Source organism: Macaca nemestrina, chromosome 6 (genome assembly GCF_043159975.1).
Source record: "Macaca nemestrina isolate mMacNem1 chromosome 6, mMacNem.hap1, whole genome shotgun sequence".
Lineage (NCBI taxonomy): Eukaryota > Metazoa > Chordata > Mammalia > Primates > Cercopithecidae > Macaca > Macaca nemestrina.
Window position 1 is genome coordinate 148584494 of NC_092130.1, and position 22444 is coordinate 148606937.

A 22444-nucleotide genomic window follows, 5' to 3' on the forward strand; every position below is an offset into this window, starting at 1 on the left:
GAGTCCCATAATGTTGCCCAGACTGATGTTGAACTCCGGGGCTCAAGCGATCCTCCACTTTGGCCTCGCAAAGTGCTGGGATTATAGGCATGAGCCACTGCCTGGACTAACTTGGACTTTTTAGCCTAGCAAATGCTTAACTATTTTGGGATTCATTCCGTGACATTTTTTGAGTTTCCATTGAACAAGGGGTGTTCAAAAAGTTCATGGAAAATGTATATTATGAAAAAACTATGCATGAATTCCCAAACTTTTTTACCCCAAAATAACTCTACTAACTTATTATAATATGCCTGAGCAGGATCTGGTCTGAGGAGCTAAGAAGGGTAAGAAATTAGTTTGAAAACAGCGCCTATTAGAGCAACATGAATTCTGCTGAAATTGAAGCAAAAACAAATATTGAATTTATGGTGAAGCTTGGGTGGAAGAATGGTAGAATTAGTGATGCTTTACGGAAAGTTTACGGAGACAATGCCCCAAAGAAATAAGCAGTTTACAAATGGACAACTCATTTTTAAGAAGGAGCAGATAATGTTGAAGATGAAGCCTGCAGCAGCAAACTGTCCACATCAATTTGCAAGGAAAAAATTAATCTTGTTTCTGCCCTAATTGAAGAGGACCAACAGTAGAAGAAACAATAGTCAATTCCATAGACATCTCAATTGGTTCAGCCTACATAATTCTGACTGAAAAGTTAAAGTTGATCAAACCTACTCACTGGGCGTAGTGGTCCAGCACTTTGGGAGGCTGAGACGGGCGGATCACTTGAGTTCAGGAGTTTGAGACCAGCCTGGCCAACATGGCGAAACCCCATCTCTGCTAAAAATACAAAAAGTAGCCGGGTGTACTGGCAGGTGCCTGTAATCCCAGCTACTTGGAGGGGCTGAGGCAGGAAAATGAACCTGGGAGGCAGAGGTTGCAGTGAGCCAAGATCATACTACTGCTCTCCAGCCTGGGTAATAGAGCAAGACTCCATCTCAAACAAACAAACAAAAAAACCTTCTACTCAGTAGGTGCCAAAACCATTGTGCCCAGATTAGATTCAGATGAGAGCAGAGCTTTCAACAGAAATTTTAAACAAGTGGGATCAAAATCCTGAAGCATTTCTTTGAAGAATTGTTAGCAGGAGAAGAAACATGGCTTTACCAGTACGATCCTGAAGACAAAGTACAATCAAAGCAATGGCTACTGAGAGGTGGAAGTGGTCCAGCCAGGGCAAAAGCAGATGGGTCAAGAGCAAAGGTCATGGCAACAGTTTTTTGTGATGCTCCAGCCATTTTGCTTGTTGACTTTCTGACCAAACCTCTCTGCTTATTAGGAGAGGTTTTTGTTTTTTTTGAGACAGATTCTCACTCTGTCGCCCAGGCTGGAGTGCAGTGGTGTGATCTTGGCTCACTACAACCTCTGCCTCCTGGGTTCAAGTGATTCTTATGCCTCAGCCTCCTGAGTAGCTGTAATTACAGGGGTGCACCACCACGCCCAGATAATATTTGTATTTTTAGTAGAGGCAGGGTTTCACCATGTTGTCCAGACTGGTCTTGAACTCCTTACCTCAAGTGACCTGCCTTCCTCGGCCTCCCAAAGTGCTGGGATTATAGGCATGAGCCACCGTGCCCAGCCATAAGAATGTTTTAAGAAAGTTGGCCAAAGCTTTAGTAGAAAAATGCCCAGGAAAACTTTGTCAGAGGGTCCTTGTGTACTGCTCATTCCTCCTATCAAACAAGGGCAATTTTGCAAGAGTTTTTTTGTCTTTTTTTTTTTTTTTTTTTTTTTTGGGAGACGGAGTCTCTGTGTCGCCCAGGCTGGAGTGCAGTGGCCGGATCTCAGCTCACTGCAAGCTCCCCCTCCCGGGTTCACGCCATTCTCCTGCCTCAGCCTCCCAAGTAGCTGGGACTACAGACGCCCGCCACCTCGCCTGGCTAGTTTTTTGTATTTAGTAGAGACGGGGTTTCACCGTGTTAGCCAGGATGGTCTCGATCTCCTGACCTCGTGATCCGCCCGTCTCGGCCTCCTAAAGTGCTGGGATTACAGGCTTGAGCCACCGCGCCCAGCCTTTGCAAGAGTTTTGATGGGAATTCATTAGGGATCTACCTTAAAAGTCTGATTTGGCTCCTTCTGACTTCATTTTCTAATCTTAAAAAATCCTTAAAGGGGGCTGGGCGTAGTAGCTCACGTGTATAATTGCAGCACTTTGGGAGGCCAAGGTGGACGGATCATCAGAGGTCAGGAGTTCGAGACCAGCTTAGCCAACATGGTGAAACCCCATCTCTACTAAAAATACAAAAATTAGCCAGGCACGGTGGCGGGCGCCTGCAATCCCAGCTACTCGGGAGGCTGAGACAGAAGAATCGCTTGAACCCAGGAGACAGAGGTTGCAGTGAGCCGAGATTGTGTCATTGCACTCCAGCCTGGGTGACAAGAGCAAAACTCCATCTCAAAAAAAAAAAAAAAAAAAAAAAAAAAAAATCCTTAAAGGGAACCCATTTTTTTTTTTTTTTTAATAATGTAAAATAGACTACAATAACGTGGTTAAATTCCCAGGACCCTCAGTTCTTTAGGGGTGAACTAAATGGCTGGTATCATCTCTTTTTTTTTTTTTTTTGAGACGGAGTCTCGCTTTGTCGCCCAGGCTGGAGTGCAGTGGCCGGATCTCAGCTCACTGCAAGCTCCCCCTCCCGGGTTCACGCCATTCTCCTGCCTCAGCCTCCCGAGTAGCTGGGACCACAGGCGCCCGCCACCTCGCCCGGCTAGTTTTTTTTTTTGTATTTTTAGTAGAGACGGGGTTTCACCGTATTAGCCAGGATGGTCTCGATCTCCTGACCTCGTGATCCGCCCGTCTCGGCCTCCCAAAGTGCTGGGATTACAGGCTTGAGCCACCGCGCCCGGCCTGCTGGTATCATCTCTTATGAGAGTGTCTTAAACTTGATGGAGCTTATGATGAGAAATAAAGTTTATATTTTTTATTTTCATCTTTTAATTCCATGTTTTCACATACTTTTGAAGTCCCCTTGTATATGCTAACTATGCTAGGTGTTGGTGATAAAGAGAAATATAACACCAGGAACTTACACTCTTGCAAGGGAAACAGCAATGTATGACTCTAACTCAAACTAAAACATTGCAATACATATTTACTGTTTAATCAAGGACATTCATTCTAGTTTTATTTCAATCACTCAGGACTTTCAGGGATATCTGTCTTTTATTGATTTGAGTTTGCAACTTTTTTTTTCTTTTTTTTTTTTTTTTTTTTGAGACAGAGTTTCGCTCTTGTTGCCCCATCTGGAATGCAATGGTGTGATCTCAGCTCACCGCAACCTCTGCCACCCCGGTTCAAGCAATTCTCCTGCCTCAGCCTCCCAAGTAGCTGGGATTACAGGCATGCGCCAGCACCCCCAGCTAATTTTTTTTGTATTTTAGTAGAGACGGGGTTTGTCCATATTGGTCAGGCTGGTCTCGAACTTCTGACCTCGGGTGATCCACCTGCCTCGGCCTCCCAAAGTGTAGGGATTATAGGCATGAGCAACTGTGCCCAGCCTTTTTTTTTTTTTTTTCATTTTTTAGAAACAGGGTCTCACTCTGTTGCCAAGGCTGGGGTGCAGTGGCACCATCATAGCTCACTGCAGCCTCAAACTCCTGGCCTCAAGTGATCTTCCTGCTTCTGGGATTATAGTGCTGGGATTATAGGCATGAGCTACAGCACCCAACCTGAGTTTGCAACTTTTAAATATATTGGATTTCTGTAAGATTTAAGGTTCTCTGTTTTATAAGGCATGTAGGGGGAGTCATGTCATGGTATGCTGGGTGCACAAACTTGTGTATTGAGATTCTAATGAAAGTCCAGTCTGACCCTTAGGCTTCTGTGGCATCAGGATGGATCCAGTTGCGTTTTCCACTTCTAGAATTAGCAGCCTAGATGTCAGCTATTTCTGCCTAAAGCATGTTACTCTCTGTTGACTTACAGGATGAACCATGGCTTTGTGTATGCATTGTAGGAATTTCTTATTTCAGCAATAAAGATCTCTTTTTGACCACCAAAACCTCCTAGGGCCCTACAGCTCAGAAACCGTTTCAGCTGAAGTTTTGAAATGACCCTTACTCATAATAGAGTCCTGTGCCTGGATTCTGCAGTTTGAGTCAGGACTGTTAATCTGAATGACACAGTTGAGGAGCACAGGATTTTTGTGGCAAGTATGTCAGTGAACAATGACCTGACGTCTTTACTCCTTTTTCTTTTTTTAGATAACAGTACTGAATTTTGGGACACAGATATAAAATGGTTTTCTCTGTTGGAAAGTAGCAGCTGGCTTGACATAATCAGGTATTTCAAACCATTGTTTTACTCTTGAATTTTATAATTGTCTAACTCAGGGTAGTAGATCAAACTGACAAATAATTTAACTGGTATTTCAAAGTTAAATATTCTTAGATCACATGTTCTACAGCTAGATTTTATATTTGCTACTTATTTCTGTGCACATTTGATAGGAATTTATGAACATGCCACCTGCTTACAAGGAGGTGTACTCTACAGACAAGGCATTGAAAAACCACAGAAAGAGTGTGACAACCCAGAATTATTATTGAGGCAGCAGTGCTGGCCTCCAGGGAGGAAATTGAGGGTGAGAACAGGAGTGATACTGACTTTTCACTGAATACCTCTTTTAATCTTGTGTCTTATGCATATATTATCTGTGTTTTTAAAAACCATGATTAATGTCAGTTATTCGTGGTTTGGGAGTTAGGTTGAGAGTTCCAGAGAACAGTTATATTGCCTTTCCTGCTTTCTATATCGAATAGCTCTTCTCTGTTGCCATTAAATAGAGGATATGGCAGAGAAAGGTGCAAAACAGAAATGATGATCAAGGTGAGACAGTAGGTCTAATGCTAGGCTACATTTCAGGAGGGAGAGCAATGCTTCCTGCTGCCTCACACACATTCTCCCTCCATTCTGAAGTGAGTACTGTGGAAAGGAGCCTTGGCCCTCCAGACACTGAACTCTGCTTCAGACATCCTGCTACACATCTCATAATTTGAATATATAATGGGAGACAGGGATAAATGTTGTAAAAGCAAATAACCCTTCTTTGTGTGGGGTGGGCAGAGAAGGGTGAGCATCTCTAGCCAGATGAAGGGTCGGGGTGTGGGAAGGGAGGGTGGCTGGGGGGTAGGAGAGGACACCTCTGCGAGCAGAAGACAACGTACATGAAGGCCCCCAGTTATACAAGTCCAAGCTGGGAATAATGGCAACAGTTGCAAAGGGAATAATGTGTAGAGAGAGACAAAAAGGATTTCTGAGCATATTGGAGTTTTTAGCCACTCTGATACATTCAGCAGGTCACCTTAAGGAAAGTAATCTGGACATGTCTCGCATTCTCCAGGTATGTTTGATTTTTATGAATCTTGCTCAGCAGCAGACTCAAGCATGAGTTTTTAATAAGAATGTCTAGTTTAGAAATTACCTAGGAGCATTTTCACATCAATTTTAGGATTCCCTTCTGAAAATTTTCAGTTTCTAATGGGCAGGAATATATCCTGGTATTTAAATAATGTAAATGGAAGTTAGTTTCTTTTCTGGAGGATTTTAGCATGGAAAAAAAAAAATAAGAGAGAAGACTGAAGATCAAGTCAGACTATCTCTAAACTACTTAATGTTTTTGTTACCAAGCTCATGAACTAATGCCCCTTTTTCTTGTCTCTTTCCTATTTAGACGTTGCCTGAAAAAAGCAATAGAGATTACAGAATGTATGGAAGCACAAAACATGAATGTTCTTCTTTTAGGTAATATATAGGAAGCACAAAGAATGATTTCCATTTTCCTTCACTTGAGATTCAATTTTTATATATATAGCTTTGTGTATTTGGAAACAAAAGGAGTGAGTTAGTGTAGAAATCCTTCCTATTCCTTTCTCCCTAACCTTGGAATCCTTTGCCTTGGATTTCAGTGTTAGAGTTTAAAACAAAATTCTTTCACTTCGAACTTGGCAGACCTATTCACCATCCATGAAGGAATTTTTTGGTATCTTTACCAAAGCTCACATTTCTTAATGTTTTGGATTTTGTTTTATATTAACTGAGCTTGGTTAAAGTTAAAATCTTTTTAGAATCCTTCTTATATAAAGAGATCCATGGATGACTTGGTTGTTATTTTTATATCTTTGTGGTTGACAACTTTATACAGTTACCATAGAAACTTGGTGGCCTGTGAGTTCCTTTTCCTCAGTGGGCTTAACTTGCTGTACATGATGCAGACATTCAGAATGTGCGAAAGCAAGTGTAAACCACCATGCAGCGAAGACTGGTGCTGTAACTAGTTACATATGAACTCAAACATTACCTGCTGTTTAGAAATATTAAGTTTCATATAGCCCCACACTATAAATTAAGTAGATTGTCTCATGCTTATACCCTCAAGCTTTTATCATTCTCTGAAACTCTCTGTAACTGTTGGCCCTAGGTTCTAAGGGCAGTCTGGAAAATGTGTCTTTCTGTGGCTCTGTCTGTCTGACATTGGCTGACCGACTTAGATTTGAATACATTTATTGAGCCCCTGCCATGTGCCGGGCTCTGTTCTGCCTTCTAGAAGTTTTCAACCTAATGAGAGAGTTTCCTTAAGTATGCTATTGAAAAAGACCCAACCAGCCGTGACAGAACAGAGCATTATTTGAGTACTGAGCAACTAGTGAAAAGGAGGAGGGATAAAGATTGGAGGTCTAAGAAATGGAAGGATTCAGGGCCAGAACACATTAATCACAGAGCTGCATAAAGTGAAATCTGAATCTTTGACTGATGGAACTAAGACGTCCTTCACTCCTGGATGGACTGCTGAGTTGTCTCACCTCTGAAATCTCTTTTAGTCCCTCATTCCATTACCCACAGGAGTATCATTAACACCCTTCAGATCCAAGAAGAAAGAGTTCCTTAAAAATGAAACTTGTGGCTGGACACGGTGGCTCACACCTATAATCCCAGAATTTTGGGAAGCCAAGGAAGGCAGATCACTCGGAGTCAGGAGTTGGAGACCAGCTTGGCCAACATGATGAAACCCTGGCTCTACTAATAATATAAAAATTAGCCGGGCATGGTGCTGTGTACCTGTAGTCCTGGCTACTCAGGAGGCTGAGGCACAAGAATTCCTTTAATCTGGGAGACAGAGGTTGCAGTGAGCTGAGATTGTGCTGCTGCACTCCAGCCTGAGTGACAGCGTGAGACTCTGTCTCCAAAAAAAAGAAACTTGTTTTGAAAACCGGTAACACTAGAAGGCAAAAACAAAAATTTGTTTCTCTGTAACCCATGTCATCCCATGGTTGAGGCTTGTTTCCTGGAGGGAGAAGTGTAAGCTTGGACCCATAGTGCTCTGTGATTATAGCGGTCAAGATGAAAGAGTTGTCACAGTATGAGCACCTCCCTAGTTACAATTCATTTTTTTTTTTTTTAAAGACGGAGTCTCCCTCTGTCGCCCAGGCTGGAGTGCAATGGCTTGATCTCAACTCACTGCAACCTCTGCCTCCCAGGTTCAAGCGATTCTCCTGCCTCAGCCTCCCGAGTAGCTGGGATTACAGGTGTGCGCCACCACACCTGGCTAATTTTTGTATTTTTAGTAGAGAAGGGGTTTCGCCATGTTGGTCAGACTGGTCTTGAACTCCTGACATAGTGATCCACCTGCCTCGGCCTACCAAAGTGCTGGGATTACAGGCGTAAGCCACTGCGCCCAGCCTACAATTCAGTCTTAAGTTTCTCTAACGCCAGTGATACTAGCAGTATCCTCCTCATGGACATTTTTTTAAAACAACTTGAGTTGCACCTGTTTTTGTGAAAGGGAAACTATGGGGCTGTAGACCCTGACTTTTAGGATCTTAAAACTCTAAGACAAATGCACGGATAAAGATGTGTGGTGTTTTGCTCTAAGTGATGAATGTTAAACAAGTATGTGAGTGAACTTTTCATCAAATGAGTTTTGGAAAGTGCAGCAGGTGGGCATGTGCAGGTAGACCAAGAAGGGTTTGTCTCCTAGGCTAGGCAGGAGAAGCAGGCACCTCTATGTTCCTCAAACAGAAAAGGACAGAGCCTTAGAGCTGAAAATAGAAATAATTTTGCTACAGTCAAGAAATATTAAACTTTCTCCAAAGTAGAGTTAGTGGAGGACTTAGGAGTGGAGGAAGGGATGTCTGAGGTGAATCTGATAAGCAGCTGAGCCGTGAAACAGTGAGTTCAGTGATGGAGGCTTCCACAGCCCAGGAGGAGTTCGGTGATGGAGGCTTCCACAGCCCAGGAGGAGTTCGGTGATGGAGGCTTCCACAGCCCAGGAGGAGTTCGGTGATGGAGGCTTCCACAGCCCAGGAGGAGTTCGGTGATGGAGGCTTCCACAGCCCAGGAGGAGTTCGGTGATGGAGGCTTCCACAGCCCAGAAGGAGTTCAGTGATGGAGGCTTCCACAGCCCAGGAGGGAAGAGCTTTAGTCTTGGCCTGCGGAGCCTGGCAGGTCATCATGATGTAGGCGATTCTGTTGTCTCTGTGTGGCACACCTAGACCCCCACATGCTGAAAGTAGCTTTGCAATGCTGCATTTATTTATTCAGTATGCAAATCCATATTTCGTACCAGCGTGTGCCAGAACCTGTACTAGACATGCTAGAGCAGTTCATCTCTCAGTCTGAAAACATAACCCTTTGTTATTGGCCCTTGCCTTTAGGGAATAAGAGCATGACCGTTAATAGTAGACCTTGGTGTTGGGAATCCTACTTTTAACTGTTTAAGTGAGAGCATTCTGAAACTTTTTAACATTTTATGCCCTCCTTCCTCCTTGCACTGCTTCTGGGGCCTCTCCTAGAGGAGAATGCATCCGACCTCTGCTGTCTCATTTCCTCTCTGGTGCAACTGATGATGGACCCCCACTGCCGAACCAGAATTGGTTTCCAGAGCCTCATCCAAAAGGAGTGGGTCATGGGTGGCCACTGTTTCTTGGATCGCTGCAACCATCTCCGCCAGAACGACAAAGAGGAGGTGAGTTCCCTCACTGCAGACTGTTTCCGTCATGGGGAGAACTAGTGAATCTCTTATTTAATACCTGTCATCAGATGTAGGGTTGCTGCTTGCAAAGTGTAAGCCAAACAGGTTTGTTAAGAAAACTAGGATCATTTCATTGTGTGATGACTTTGGATACTTTAAATAATAGTGAAACCTTTCCCAGAGGAAAGAGATTAACAGGTATGTTCAGAGTTTTCTAAATTGTGTACACCAAGGGTGTATACATATTTCATAGTGGGAATAATATTTATTAATGAGACTTAAATATAGAGTAACTCAGTGAGGGAGACTCCTACCTTTTCTATAAAATTAGTCTTTGCAATAAATAGATATGCGGGGTGCAGGTTTTCTACAAAAAATATAGGTTGAACATCCCTTATCTGAAAGTCATGGTACCAGACGTGTTTCAGATTTCAAATTGTTTTGGATTTTGGAATAATTGCACTCCACTCAATTACTGGTTGAGCATCCTTAATCCGAAAATTGGAAGCCAGGCATGATGATTTGCGCCTGTAATCCCAGCACTTTGGGAGAACAGGAGTTTGAAACCAGCCTGGGCAACATAGAGAGACCTCATCTCTACCAAAAATAAAAATAAAATAAAATAAACTGGGCATGGTGGTGCCTGACTACAGCCCCAGCTACTAGGGAGGGTGAGGTGAGAGGATTGCTTGAGCCCGGGAGGTCAAAGCTGCAGTGAGCCATGATTGTGCCACTGTACTCCAGCCTGAGTGACAGTGAGACCCTATCTCAAAATAAATAAAGTTTTAGATTTTGGAACTGAATGATTTCAGATTTTCAGAGTCAATTTTTTTTTTTTTTTTTTTGAGACAGAATCTTGCTCTGTTGCACAGGCTAGAGTGCAGTGGTGCAGTCTCAGCTCACTGCAGCCTCTGCCTCCTGGGTTTAAGCTTATCTCCTGCCTCAGCCTCCTGAGTAACTGGCATTACAGGTGTGTGCCACCATGATATTTTTAGTAGAGATGGGATATCACCATGTTGGCCAGGCTGGTCTTGAACTCCTGACCTCAAGTGACCCACCTGCCTCAGCCTCCCAAAGTGCTGGGATTACAGGCGTGAGCCACCGTGCCCAGCCATTCAGAGTCAATTTTCCTTACACATAAACCTTTTTGAAATAAAGCACAGGGCCAGGCACGGTGGCTCACACCTGTAATCCCAGCACTTTGGGAGGCCAAGGCAGGCAGATCACAAGGTCAGGAGGTAGAGACCATCCTGGCTAACATGGTGAAACCCCGTGTCTACTAAAAATACAAAAAATTAGCTGGGCATGGTGGCACATGCCTATAGTCCCAGCTACTTGGGAGGCTGAGGCAGGAGAATCACTTGAACCCAGGAGGCAGAGGTTGCAGTGAGCCGAGATCGTGCTACTGCATTCCAGCCTGGGTGACAGAGTGAGACTCCGTCTCAAAAAAAAAAAAAATGAAATAAAGCACAGGATTGTGTTAATGCCATCTGTTACCAGGGCCTTAGTGATAGCCTGGGTGGGACTGTGCCCACAGCCTCTTCTGCTTGTGTCTGGATTAATTGCTCCAGGCCTGGGCCTCCAAGTTCAGGCACAGGAGAGTTAGCATTTTAGGTCACTTGGTGAAAATGAGTCCCCCAAATTGTGCTGTACATGTCTAGGTGACAGCTGTACACACTCCGTTGGCTGCCTTATTGATGATTGGTGAAAGGAAAACTGAAAACACACAAACTTCCTTTAATCAACTCATCTGCAGAGCTGACGTGTGCTAGCAGTGTGACTTGTGGTTTTTCATAGTCCGGGTAGTCAGCATGTCTGTCTGTGGTACGGAACAGCTTGACACAGAATGCTGTGGGTACACAGAGCCATGGCTCCTGATCGTAAGGGCTTGGCAGGTTCCTGGGGTGATCCATGTCTCTCTCACTGAGCAAGATGGTTTCTTTCAGGCCTGGCCTGTACTCACCTGTGTCCCATTGAGCTGAATAGAAATCACATCTTTCAGTCCTGGAAGGGACTTTATGGAATTAATTTGAAAGGGTGACAGCATTTACATAACATGGTAGGCAGAAAGAGCTGATACTTTGTGGAGATAAGTATGGTTGTTTTTTTTTCTTTTTCTTTTTTTTTTTTTTTTTTTAAGAGAAGGAGTTTCACTCTTGTTGGCCAGGCTGGAGTGCAATGGCATGATCTTGGCTCACTGCAACCTCCTCCTCCCAGGTTCCCACCTTGGCCTCTTTAAGTAGCTGGGATTATAGGCATGCCCCTCCATTCCCGGCTAATTTTGTATTTTCATTAGAGACGGGGTTTCACCATGTTGGTCAGGCTGATATCAAACTCCTGACCTCAGGTGATCCACCCACTTTAGCCTCCCAAAGTGTTGGGATTACAGGCGTGAGCCACAGTGCCCGGCCTTGTTTTGTTTTTGAGACATGGTCTCTCTCTGTTGCCCAGTCTGGAATACAGTTGCACAGTCATAGCTTACTGCAGTTTCGACCCCCTGGGCTCAAGCAATCCTCCTGCCTCAGCCTCCTGAGTAGCTGGGACTATAGGCGTGCACTACCATGTCTAGCTAATTTTTGTATTTTTTGTAGAGATGGGTTTTGCCATATTGCCCAGGTTGGTCTCAAACTCCCGGGCTCAGGTGATCCATCTGCCTCAGCCTCCCAAAGTGCTGGAAATACAGGCATGAGCCACAGCACCTAGCCATATGTTTTTGTATATCTTGAGAAAAGGGGGGACTGGCAGGCACCATGTCTAATGGGGAAAGAGTCTAAGAAGAGACCTGATCTGCTGTTCACCCAGCCCTTGGAGAGGTCACCCGTATTTTCTGAGCCTATTGCCCTGCCTATACAGTGCAGTTCAAGTATTTTCCACTCTATTTAATGATATTATGCATAAAGTGAGATGTGAAATAAAGTTGCTGTACAAATGTTTCTTAGCATCTCAATGTGGACATATTGGAATTTTGAAGGAAAATTGGGTGGTCAAATTTGTGATAAGATTGAAGCGGCACTGCGCTTTAAGAGCTGCATTCCCACGCATCTCTCTCTGTCATGAGCCCTGTGTGAGACCCTGGGGGCCGGCCTCTGGGCATCTCCAATCTTCCGTTTTCTCCTCTGAAAGGGAGAAACTGTAATATAGCTTGTCTTAGCCTCCTGGCAGGATCACTGGTGAATCAGGGAAGATAAGCGCTTTCTAAATGATAAAGCATACTAGAAACTACTCTACCTGCTCATCAAGGGCTCACCTCTGGGAGCTAATAAATGATGCTTGTGGATTTGTAAAGATACATTTTGAAAACATTTTGAAACTCACTTTCACTGCTTCTCCCTTGTCTCCTATCCCCGTTGTCTTCCTGGCCCTCAGTGTGGGGTGGGCAGGAGGCTTCTTCCAGGTTGGTCTTCAGAATCAAACCCTGTCAGTCAGTGTGTGGGAGGTGGGGCATGGAAGTTCCCTCCCACCCCCCGTAACTTTGTATTGACAAAATTCAAAGTAGCACTCATAATTAAGTACATTTTTTGGTAATATGGTATTACTAGTGGAAGAATGGAATTTTTTTTGGAGGAGATAACGTTTTGCTTAATTGAGGTTCTAAGTTAGTGTTTTCTATTATCAGAATCCATTGCAGATGCCCATGTGTAACACTGATCCATAATGAGGTTTTTACACATTTCATCTTTGAAATGTCTTTGACACAGGTATATAAATCGCAAGCATGTGATTTCAGTTGAGCGTATTTCTCACTTGGGATGGAATGAGTATTCTGTGTTTCCCAGAGAATGAAGTCCCCAGAAGTGCTTATTTCACAGCTGTTGAGGTGCTGTCCCCTGAACTCAGGATGGCTTGCACTGGGCTCTGCCCACCAAGTAACGTATCTTGTTTTCATGCAGGTTCCTGTGTTCCTGCTTTTCCTAGATTGTGTCTGGCAGCTGGTGCACCAGCATCCCCCGGCATTTGAATTCACAGAGACTTACCTGACTGTTTTGTCAGATAGCCTGTACATACCTATTTTTAGCACCTTCTTCTTCAATTCACCTCATCAAAAAGATACTAACATGGTAAGAGTCCCTCTTAGGAACCTGTGTATTAAAGAGGCTTCCTCTCACAAGTAGGATGCAGCAATACTGATGCTAAAAGTGGTCTTCACTTGACAGCACATGCACTAAAGAAAGTTGGAATGATACAGAGAAGATTAGCATGGCCCCTGCGAGAGGATGACATGCAAACTCATGAGACATTCCATATTTTAAAAAAGATATTGGGCCAGGTGCGGTGGCTCAAGCCTGTAATCCCAGCACTTTGGGAGGCTGAGACGGGCGGATCACGAGGTCAGGAGATTGAGACCATCCTGGCTAACACGGTGAAACCGTGTCTCTACTAAAAAAATACAAAAAACTAGCCAGGCAAGGTGGCAAGCGCCTATAGTTCCAGCTACTTGGGAGGCTGAGGCAGGAGAATGGTGTGAACCTGGGAGGCGGAGCTTGCAGTGAGCTGAGATCCGGCCACTGCACTCCAGCCTGGGCGGCAGAGCAAGACTCCATCTCAAAAAAAAAAAGATACTGAACACCATATACCAAGCATTGTTCTAAGACTTTCTTAGGTATTAATCCTTACAGCACCCTATGGCATATGCATTTTTATTATCCTGGAGGAAGCTGAGGCAAAAAAAGGATAAGTAACTCACCTGTGGTCACATGGTAAATATTGGAGCTAGAAGCAAGTGTTGAAGCTGGGGAATTAAGCAAAATTCAAAGCTGTCTGTTTTAAAGACAGTCAGACCAGATGTCCTCCCATCTGTTTGCCTGGTGCCTGGAATTCCTTTGTAAAAGAATGGGGACCAGCAGAGCAGGGAAGCTAGGCTTTTCCTTCCATCTTAACCCTTTTGGCCCCTCCTGGGCTGTGCCCCCAATTAGATAATCTCAGTGCTTCTGAGCAGCCTCCTGAGGGGTACAGGGTTTCCTTGAGCTGGGAGGATTACCAAATCCCCCAGTGAAGTAGGAGCAACAGCCCTGCTTTCAGAGCCCAGCCTTGTGACTCACCAGCTTCATGACCTTAGGCAGTTCAGTTTTCTGAGCCTTGGTTTCCTCAAATGTAAAATTGGAAAAGCACCAGTTACCTCGCGAGGCTGTGGAAGCACCCAGCACAGCGGCTGGTGTGTAGACTGCTGGAAAGGAAGTGTCCTTGTTCTTGCACTTCTCCCCCACCAAAAGCTTGTGGCGAATAACCACAGGTAGCCTCAGCCTGTAAAAATGAAGTGCCTACGATTCTTCATTCTCAGGGCAGGGCAGGAGCACACTTCCTGGTGCCTGTGTCCAAAAGTATGTGTTTGCCTTCCTCAGCCCTCCCTGGAAGACAGCGTGACCTGTGCTTGTTTTGGCAGGGTAGAGAAGGCCAGGATACACAAAGCAAGCCTTTGAATCTGCTCACCGTGTGGGATTGGTCGGTGCAGTTTGAACCCAAAGCCCAGACATTGCTCAAAAACCCTCTCTATGTGGAAAAGCCAAAACTGGACAAAGGCCAACGGAAAGGAATGCGCTTCAAAGTAAGATGTCCACATGTCTAAACCCCGTTCAGCTGCCCAGACCCCATGCATGTAGTGATAAAAGATACTTATGGATTCTGTCTGCCAGCATGTTCTCCCCTCAAAGCGGTCTGCAGAGTCGAAACTTGTGATGGTCAAATTGTCAAGGACCATTAGAATCCTTTGCTTTCAGCAAATCACCTTTGCCCTGGTGCAACAGGGCCATTTGCCAAATGTCACAGTGGATGCTGCTGCCCTGGTCATACTCCATGGAATCGTACCTATTGTCCTGCCTGTGTGTGTGTGTTAGTAGAGTAAAAGGAACACTGAATGTGTGGGTTTTACTTGGCCAGTACCAGTTCATTTATTATAATAAATAGTAAGACTTTTCTTAATGAGCTGTGCCTGTAAACCACGGGTTGCACAACTCTTTCTGTCAAGGGCTGCAAAGTCTCTGTCACAAGTACCCCTCTACTGTTGTAGTACAAAAGAAGCCTTAGGCTGCTCTGCCCATGGAGTAGCCATTCTTTATTCCTTTACTTAAAAAAAAAAAAAAAGGAGCCTTAGTAGGCAAACAAGTAGGCATAGCTGTGTTCCAGTGTTTACGAGAACAGGCGCCAGTCCAGATTTGGCCTGAGGGGTGGCCAGTTTGCTGACCTATGCTATGAACCACAAATGTCAGAAACTCATTTTAGTTGATAATCCCAAAGTTGCCTAACTGATGAATTATTTAACTGACATTTCCTAGCTCTGTCTTCAGACCCAGAATTTCTCCCTCACAGAGTCCACAAAAGAGAGAGCAGTGATGGTAAGTCCAAGTCGACGCATGTCACTGCCTTCTCCATGCCATCCTTATCCTGCCTGATCTGGAGGGGCTTCAGAAAGCTTGGCCCTTTCTGGTGTCAGAGTTGGTTCCATTCTAAAGAGGACTGGGGACCTGGGTGAGCCACGGCCAGCAGAGACAATATTGGCTGCTGAACGACTCAGAACGGCCACTCTGCCCTTTTAGGGGCCGCAGGCCCAGGGTGGAGTTTCCCCTTTCTGATGAGCGTCTCCTGCTAGTTTGACCAGAATTGCCCTGAGCCCCAGAACAGCTTGGCCAGAAATCGGTTTTTCTTCAGTGTGTTGTGCCCCCTGGTGGCTGCATGCACATTCTCATGAGCGCCGGATTGACACCACAGAAACTGCCCTGTGCCGGAGTGGCAGGGGACCTCAGAGACAGCGAGGACAACCCCTTGTTTTATAGGGGATAACCTGAGGCTCTCCCTTCCAATAATGGATTTCATGTCTGTCCTCAGACCGGGCTTTTCTAATCATCTCTTTTCCTTGGGAGATAGAGACAGACAGCCTGAGCTCCAGGAGTTGGCAGGTGGGAAAGGACTGAGCTGAAGGGGTGGAGAATTTCAGGTCGAAATAGCTAAATCACAGTTGGGACGGGGGCGAAGCCTTTGGGTAAGAAGACCAGATATCAGGTGGGGCGACGCGTTGAGCAGCCTGGTGGCCTGGGGAAGTTCTGCAGAGACTCCGAGGAAGCAGGGGCTGAGCAGCATGTGGTGCTGCCATGCGAATGCCACACAGGGAGGGACCCATTTCAGTGTGCAGCCTCGGTGTCAGCCGCAGGCCCAGGCCAGGCTTTGGCCTGCGGAGCTGCTGGCATGTCAGCTGCTCTTGAGTACTCTTTTCGCTTAGGAGATAGAAGGGGGCTTCCATAACCAAGGAGAGCTCAGTAGAGAGCCCAGGCTCTGGAGCCAGACTATTTGAACCATCACCTTTGGCACTGAGCAGCAGTGCCTTCGGCAGATTGCTTATCCCTGTGCCTTAGTTTCCTCACTTGTAAAATGGGGCAGTGATGATGACTTGGAGAATGATGTGCTCAGTGAATGTGAGTACTGAGCACAGAACCAAGCAGGCAGGAAGCACTGGGTGACGGTTCTGTGTAGTCCCTGCCCTGCCTGGCACATCTTCACGATGGAGAAAAGAGAGGCCACTGAATCCTGGCCTTCATCTCTCCTGAGCCTGGATGGAAAGTCAAATCCTGGTCACCTCCGAGTTGTGGTCTTGTGGATGGTTTTGCTTTCTTTTTAATATTTTTATTCCATATTTCATAATAAGGTAATAATTTTCTTTACAATAAAGAATATTTTTTTACAAGGAAGAAACACTGCTGGAAATATGTTAGAGTTAGAGCAAGCCTGAAAGTTAAGTTGTTATCTCTTCTTCAAATGAATAGGAGCAAAAGAGCTGGACAAACAGCTTCTCCCCATGTTTTTTTACTTCTCATTTGAGCACTGGGGAACCCTCATGACCTTCTGACCACATCCATCTTTCATAACCCTTTCTTTCTTTCTTTCTTTTTTTTTTTTTGAGTCGGAGTTTCACTCATTGCCCAGGCTGGAGTACAATGGCATGATCTCGGCTCACTGCAGCCTCTGCCTCCTGGGTTCAAGCAGTTCTCCTCCCTCAGCCTCAGGTGCCCACCACCACACCCTGCTAATTTTTTTGTATTTTTAGTGGAGATGGGGTTTTGCCATTTTGGCCAGGTTGGTCTTGAACTCCTGGCCTCAGGTGATCTGCCTGCCTCGGTCTCCCAAAGTGCTAGGATTACAGGCATGAGCTACTGTGCCCAGCCTCACAACCCTTTCACAGTGCACCCCCAAATATAGTACTCTGCTCTGGCCACAGAGATAATTACCAAGGGGGGAAATAGGAAAATGTGAAAATGTTCTCACATTTTCTACTCCTTGCAGGTTGCCAGACAAATCTGGTCAACTTAGCTGGCTCATCAAATTTCTTTGCTCTCACCTGCCTGTTTTCTTTATCTAAAAGAATCTTTATGACTTAGGCTTAAACTCCCACTGGATGTCTGATAAGCTGCTGTTTCACCCATGCGATACCATCTTCTGGTAGTCAGCAGTGCCTGCTTGCAGTTGTTGAGAAGATTGTAGTGGTTAACAGCCTGAAAGTTCTCAAAGAGGAAACATCTTTTTCCCTTTAGAACACAAATAGGCCTGAGCCACAAGTTCCTCTCAATCATTAAACTATCTTCAGTTCAACAGCTTTTTCAGAAGTACTTTGTGTCCTGTGGAGCTCCTGTGACAGAGGAGGAGGGCACCGAAAGCTCCTTTCTCTGTCCCAGCATGCCTTTCTGCACAGCTGCCACATGCACCTGCTTTCCCATTGGTTTCTGGTACAGTGCGCACCATGAGAATACACAGGAACACTCCACCTCTGGATGTCACCGTGTGTTAATGAGTGTGCATTCACATGGCAACGCTGATGTCTCTTGGAACTTGTTAAAGCAGGGTTATGCTCTGTTTTTTATGGTAACAACTGTTAACTGTGCCTGTGATGTTAACCAGCGATTTTTATTTGTTTCCTCTCAAAGCATCAACGACAACTTTCTTTGCCACTTACGCAATCTAAGTCATCTCCCAAAAGAGGATTTTTCAGGGAAGAAACAGATCATTTGATTAAAAACCTTCTGGGCAAGAGAATTAGCAAACTTATTAATTCTTCTGATGAGCTCCAAGACAACTTTCGAGAGTTCTATGACAGCTGGCATAGCAAGCCCACTGACTACCATGGTTTGTTGTTACCGCATATTGAGGGGCCCGAAATCAAAGTGTGGGCCCAGCGCTACCTGCGCTGGATTCCAGAAGCCCAAATCCTAGGTGGTAGCCGAGTGGCCACTATGAGCAAACTCTTGGAAATGATAGAGGAAGTCCAGAGTTTACAAGAGAAGATCGACGAGAGACACCACAGCCAGCAGGCCCCCCAGGCTGAGGCCCCCTGCCTGCTGAGGAACTCTGCCCGCCTGTCCTCTTTGTTTCCTTTCGCTCTGCTCCAGCGACATTCCTCTAAGCCGGTCTTACCCACCAGTGGCTGGAAAGCTTTGGGAGATGAAGACGATTTGGCCAAACGAGAAGATGAGTTCGTGGACCTAGGGGACGTGTGACCTGTTTGTTGAGTGACTGTGAAAGAGGAATGTGGGAGATTGGGACAGCTGATCCCCGGATTCATGTCACGCAGCAGCTAATGCTGGCCGAGTCGTTAGCCCGGCACTCCGTTGGAGTAAAGCTGGGCCTTCGGGAAAAGAGGTGGCTCTCATTATCGTTTCATGGTTCTAAAAGACTATGCAATTGAAACTGCATCTGTAGTATTATTAATTGGAAGGAATTATTACTTGACCCGTGATAGGGTTGTGGCCGTTTTCTGATGCCTAAGTATTATACAGAGCGTGCAATGGCCAGTTTACCAGAAAGGGCTTCAGTAAGATATTCTTGGACTTGATACTTTCTTCAGACCCTCTTTGTGCCAAGATAATTTATCCAGTCATTGGAAATAGTAAGTTTCTGTGTAACCCATCTCAATTATAGAAGCAAGTTCAGCTTTACGTATTTGTATGGCGAGTTGAAGATTCAGATAGAGGTATTAAGATGTGTGGCATTTACTTAAACCATCACATTTTTTCTTTCTATGCCCCTTTGCCTGTAAAACACCTGGGAAGTTCCACTGGGGTCATCCATCCTGATGCTTTGCCTGTGGGTGGGGGCTAGTCAGCCACCACCCTCTTTTCTGTGCTGCCAGCCCCAGGTCTTCTTCCGCCTGCTCCACACCACTCGCCGCTGTCCCTCTGCACTCCCTGCCTTGGTGCGCGTAGTCCCAGTGTCTCATTGCCAAACCTCTTGGTTACGCTGTGGGGATCTGTTTCTTTGCCTGACATCCTTCCTGAGGAGCTTCCATTCCTCTGGAGTCTCTCGTTGTTTGGAACAAATCGCTTCGCCTTTTTCTACTTGCCTGCTGAGGATCTGGAGCACTTGTGATTGCGGTTTTCTGCCGCAACCCCTGAGCCAAGTTCCTCACATTCTTTCACCTTTATGGACTGATGGGATTGGGTCACTTTTGAATGTGGCTTTCATAGGAAAGCAGTTTAAACATAAGTATCAGAAGTGATGATTATCATATGATACCTCAGTGATTTTAAAAGCCATAGAAGAAACTTGACTATGCCTGGTCACCTTCTTGGATCTGCTGTCTAAATTATATATATATATACACACACACACACACACACATATGTATTTTTTTTCTTTTTAATGCAGGAAAGTGTACTTTGTATGTAAGGAGCAGTGTTTTTTTGTTTTTGTTTTTTTGATTTTTTTGTTCTCAGTGGAACCCTGTCAAATCCCATAAAAGAGGAAGAAACCAAAACTCATTAGAATGTTTTAAATTGAATGTTTGCCTTTTTACATATATTTGCTTTTCAGTATGGATCCCAATTTGAATGTTACATGTTTAGAAAAATTTTCTTTTCTTTTTTTTTTTTTTTTTTTTGAGACAGAGTCTGGCTCTGTCGCCCAGGCTGGAGTGCAGCGGCAAGATCTCGGCTCACTGCAAGCTCCGCCTCCCGGGTTCACGCCATTCTCCTGCCTCAGCCTCCCGAGTAGCTGGGACCACAGGCGCCCGCCACCTCGCCCGGCTAGTTTTCTGTATTTTTAGTAGAGATGGGGTTTCACCTTGTTAGCCAGGATGGTCTCAATCTCTGACCTCGTGATCCGTCCGCCTCGGCTTCCCAAAGTGCTGAAATTACAGGCGTGAGCCACTGTGCCCGTCCAGAAAAGCTTTCAGTTACTCAAGGGCAATAAGAAAATTTGAGGCCAGGCGTGGTGGCTCACGCCTGTAATCCCAGCACTTTGGGAGGTTGAGGCGGGCAAATTGCTTGAGCCTAGGTGTTCGAGACCAGCCTGTGCAACATGGCAAAACCCCATCTCTACTAAAACAAAAAGTAACCGGGTGTGGTGGCGCATGCCTGTAGTCCCAGCTACTTGAGAGGCTGAGGTGGGAGGATCCCGTGAGTCCGGGAGGCGGAGCTAAGATCGTGCCACTGCACTCCAGCCTGGGTGATGGAGCAAGACCTCGTCCCAAACAAAGAAAATTGGGAACTGTTGACTAGGAGGAGTTTCTAGGTTTGCACTGAATTGTCTTTTGTGCATACGGTGACTTGTTTTGCTGTTCTCCCCACTCCGTATTAGTGCAGGAGCCAAGTTGGTCTGTTAAGATGAACAAAGGTTGAGGGGAGAGGAGGATTCGTGCATCTAGGGGCCAAACACATGTTCCGTCTTGATTGCCTTAAGAGTTACTAGCAAGGTCAGTGTTAGGCTTGCGATAGGGATTTTAAAATACACTAACTAGTTCCTTAGCTACCTTCACATACATTCTATAGGCCTTCTTAAATTAGCACTAACCTCCACTTCCTTCTCTGCCCCATTGCCTCCCAAATATGCTATGGAGCTATTTTTGTTACCACATTATAACATGAATATTTATACAGTAGCCTCTTCAGGCTTCGTAATTTTCATTCCAAAAATGCCCGGTGTGATGCTTTACACTCTACAAAGTATGGTTTAAAGGCACAAGGTCGTGGCCTTTGTCATAGCAGTTGAATGTGCATTGAAATATTTTTCTATGATTTTTTAAAAATTACAATAGAAAAATAAGCTGTTGTAACGTGTAAGGTCATGACAATTTTTGTATTTATATTTGAAATCAGATTTCTATAACTTGTATTTGTGTACAGAATTCTCAGTGGGTTTATATATTGTGAAATTTTTATCCGAGATTGGGACGTGGATTATGCTTAACGGTGAAAGCTGAAATGAGACCATTTACTTTGTTTAAAATGCTGTACTGTGCAAGTTTGGAAATGTAAAAGAATTTACTGTATATAATTATCTTGAGTTTGTTTATACCTCCAGGTTTTTACACTGAAGATAAACTAACTTTAATTAAATTCAAAACCTTTTTCTTTATAAGGGAATAAGCTGCTGAGCTAAACCTGTATCCATGTGCTTTGTATTTTCTGGATGCACAATGAAAGTTTTTACTTGTATCTCACTGCATCATATCTGATTGCAGAAATTAAAGCACAATTTACAAGCAATGCCGTACTTGGTGTGGTTGGTATAACACATGGAGTAATCCCTTTCATTCTTTCAGGAAATATTGAGCATGTACTGGGTATTTGTCAGGGCCAGTGGGGACAGCAGTGAAGAGTGGAGTTTGTGTTCTTGTGGGGCACAGGGAGTTTTGGTGGTGGGAACCAATAGCCAAACAAATATTTAAAATCTGAGGTGATTTGCAGTTACATGTATATCACAGCACTATTCACAATAGCAAAGACATGGAATCAACCCAGGTGCCCATCAGCGATGGATTGGATCAGGAAAATGTGGTACATATACACCATGGGATACTATACAGCCATAAAAAAGAACGGAATCATGTCCTTTGCAGCAACATGGATGCAGCTGGAGTCCATTATCCTAAGTGAATTAATGCAGAAACAGAAAACCAAATACTGAATGTTCTCCTAAGTGGAAACTAAACACTGGGTATTGGACATAAAAATGAGAACAACAGACACGGGACTCAAAACAGGGATGGAGTCGGGGAAGGGCTGAAAAACTACCTATTGGGTACTATGTTCACCGTTTGAATGATGGGTTCAATTGAAGCCCAAACTTCAGCATCACGCAATATACCCATGTAATAAATCTGCACATGTACCCTCTGCATCTAAAGTAAAAATAAAACATATAGCCAGGCGCGGTGGCTCATGCCTGTAATCCCAGCACTTTGGGAGGCCAAGGCGAGCGGATCACCTGAAGTGTCGGGAGTTCAAGACCACCCTGGCCAACATGGTGAAACCCTGTCTCTACTAAAAAAATAAAATTAGCTGTGTGTGGTGGCGCATGCCTATGATCCCAACTACTCAGGAGGATGAGGCAGGAGAATCACTTGAACCTGAGAGGCGGAGGTTGCAGTGAGCCAAGATCGTGCCATTGCACTCCAGCCCGGACAACAGAGAAGGGCTCTGTCTGGAAAAAAATAAAAATAAAAATCCTGGGTGATGATA

At 44.8% G+C, this 22444-nt stretch overlaps 1 protein-coding gene and 1 non-coding gene across 5 annotated transcripts in view; both read left to right on the plus strand.

Moving 5' to 3' along the window:
• LOC105473023 (myotubularin related protein 12) overlaps positions 1-21470 on the plus strand; it is a 91137-nt gene extending 69667 nt beyond the window's left edge. For 2 of the 4 annotated variants that reach the window (XM_071099056.1, XM_071099058.1), the window contains 7 exons: positions 4243-4321; positions 5712-5782; positions 8830-9002; positions 12899-13066; positions 14389-14550; positions 15278-15337; positions 17915-21470. In XM_071099056.1, the coding sequence (XP_070955157.1) occupies positions 4243-4321; positions 5712-5782; positions 8830-9002; positions 12899-13066; positions 14389-14550; positions 15278-15337; positions 17915-18484 (1283 nt within the window). In that variant the 3' untranslated portion in view covers positions 18485-21470. The remainder of the gene's footprint in view (positions 1-4242; positions 4322-5711; positions 5783-8829; positions 9003-12898; positions 13067-14388; positions 14551-15277; positions 15338-17914) is intronic. The other 2 variants (XM_071099057.1, XM_071099059.1) reach the window with 1 other exon arrangement.
• Positions 13154-13257, plus strand: LOC112425103 (U6 spliceosomal RNA). The gene has a single exon (XR_003016117.1). It is a non-coding gene; the product is annotated as a U6 spliceosomal RNA (small nuclear RNA).
• Positions 21471-22444: the final 974 nt, after the last annotated feature.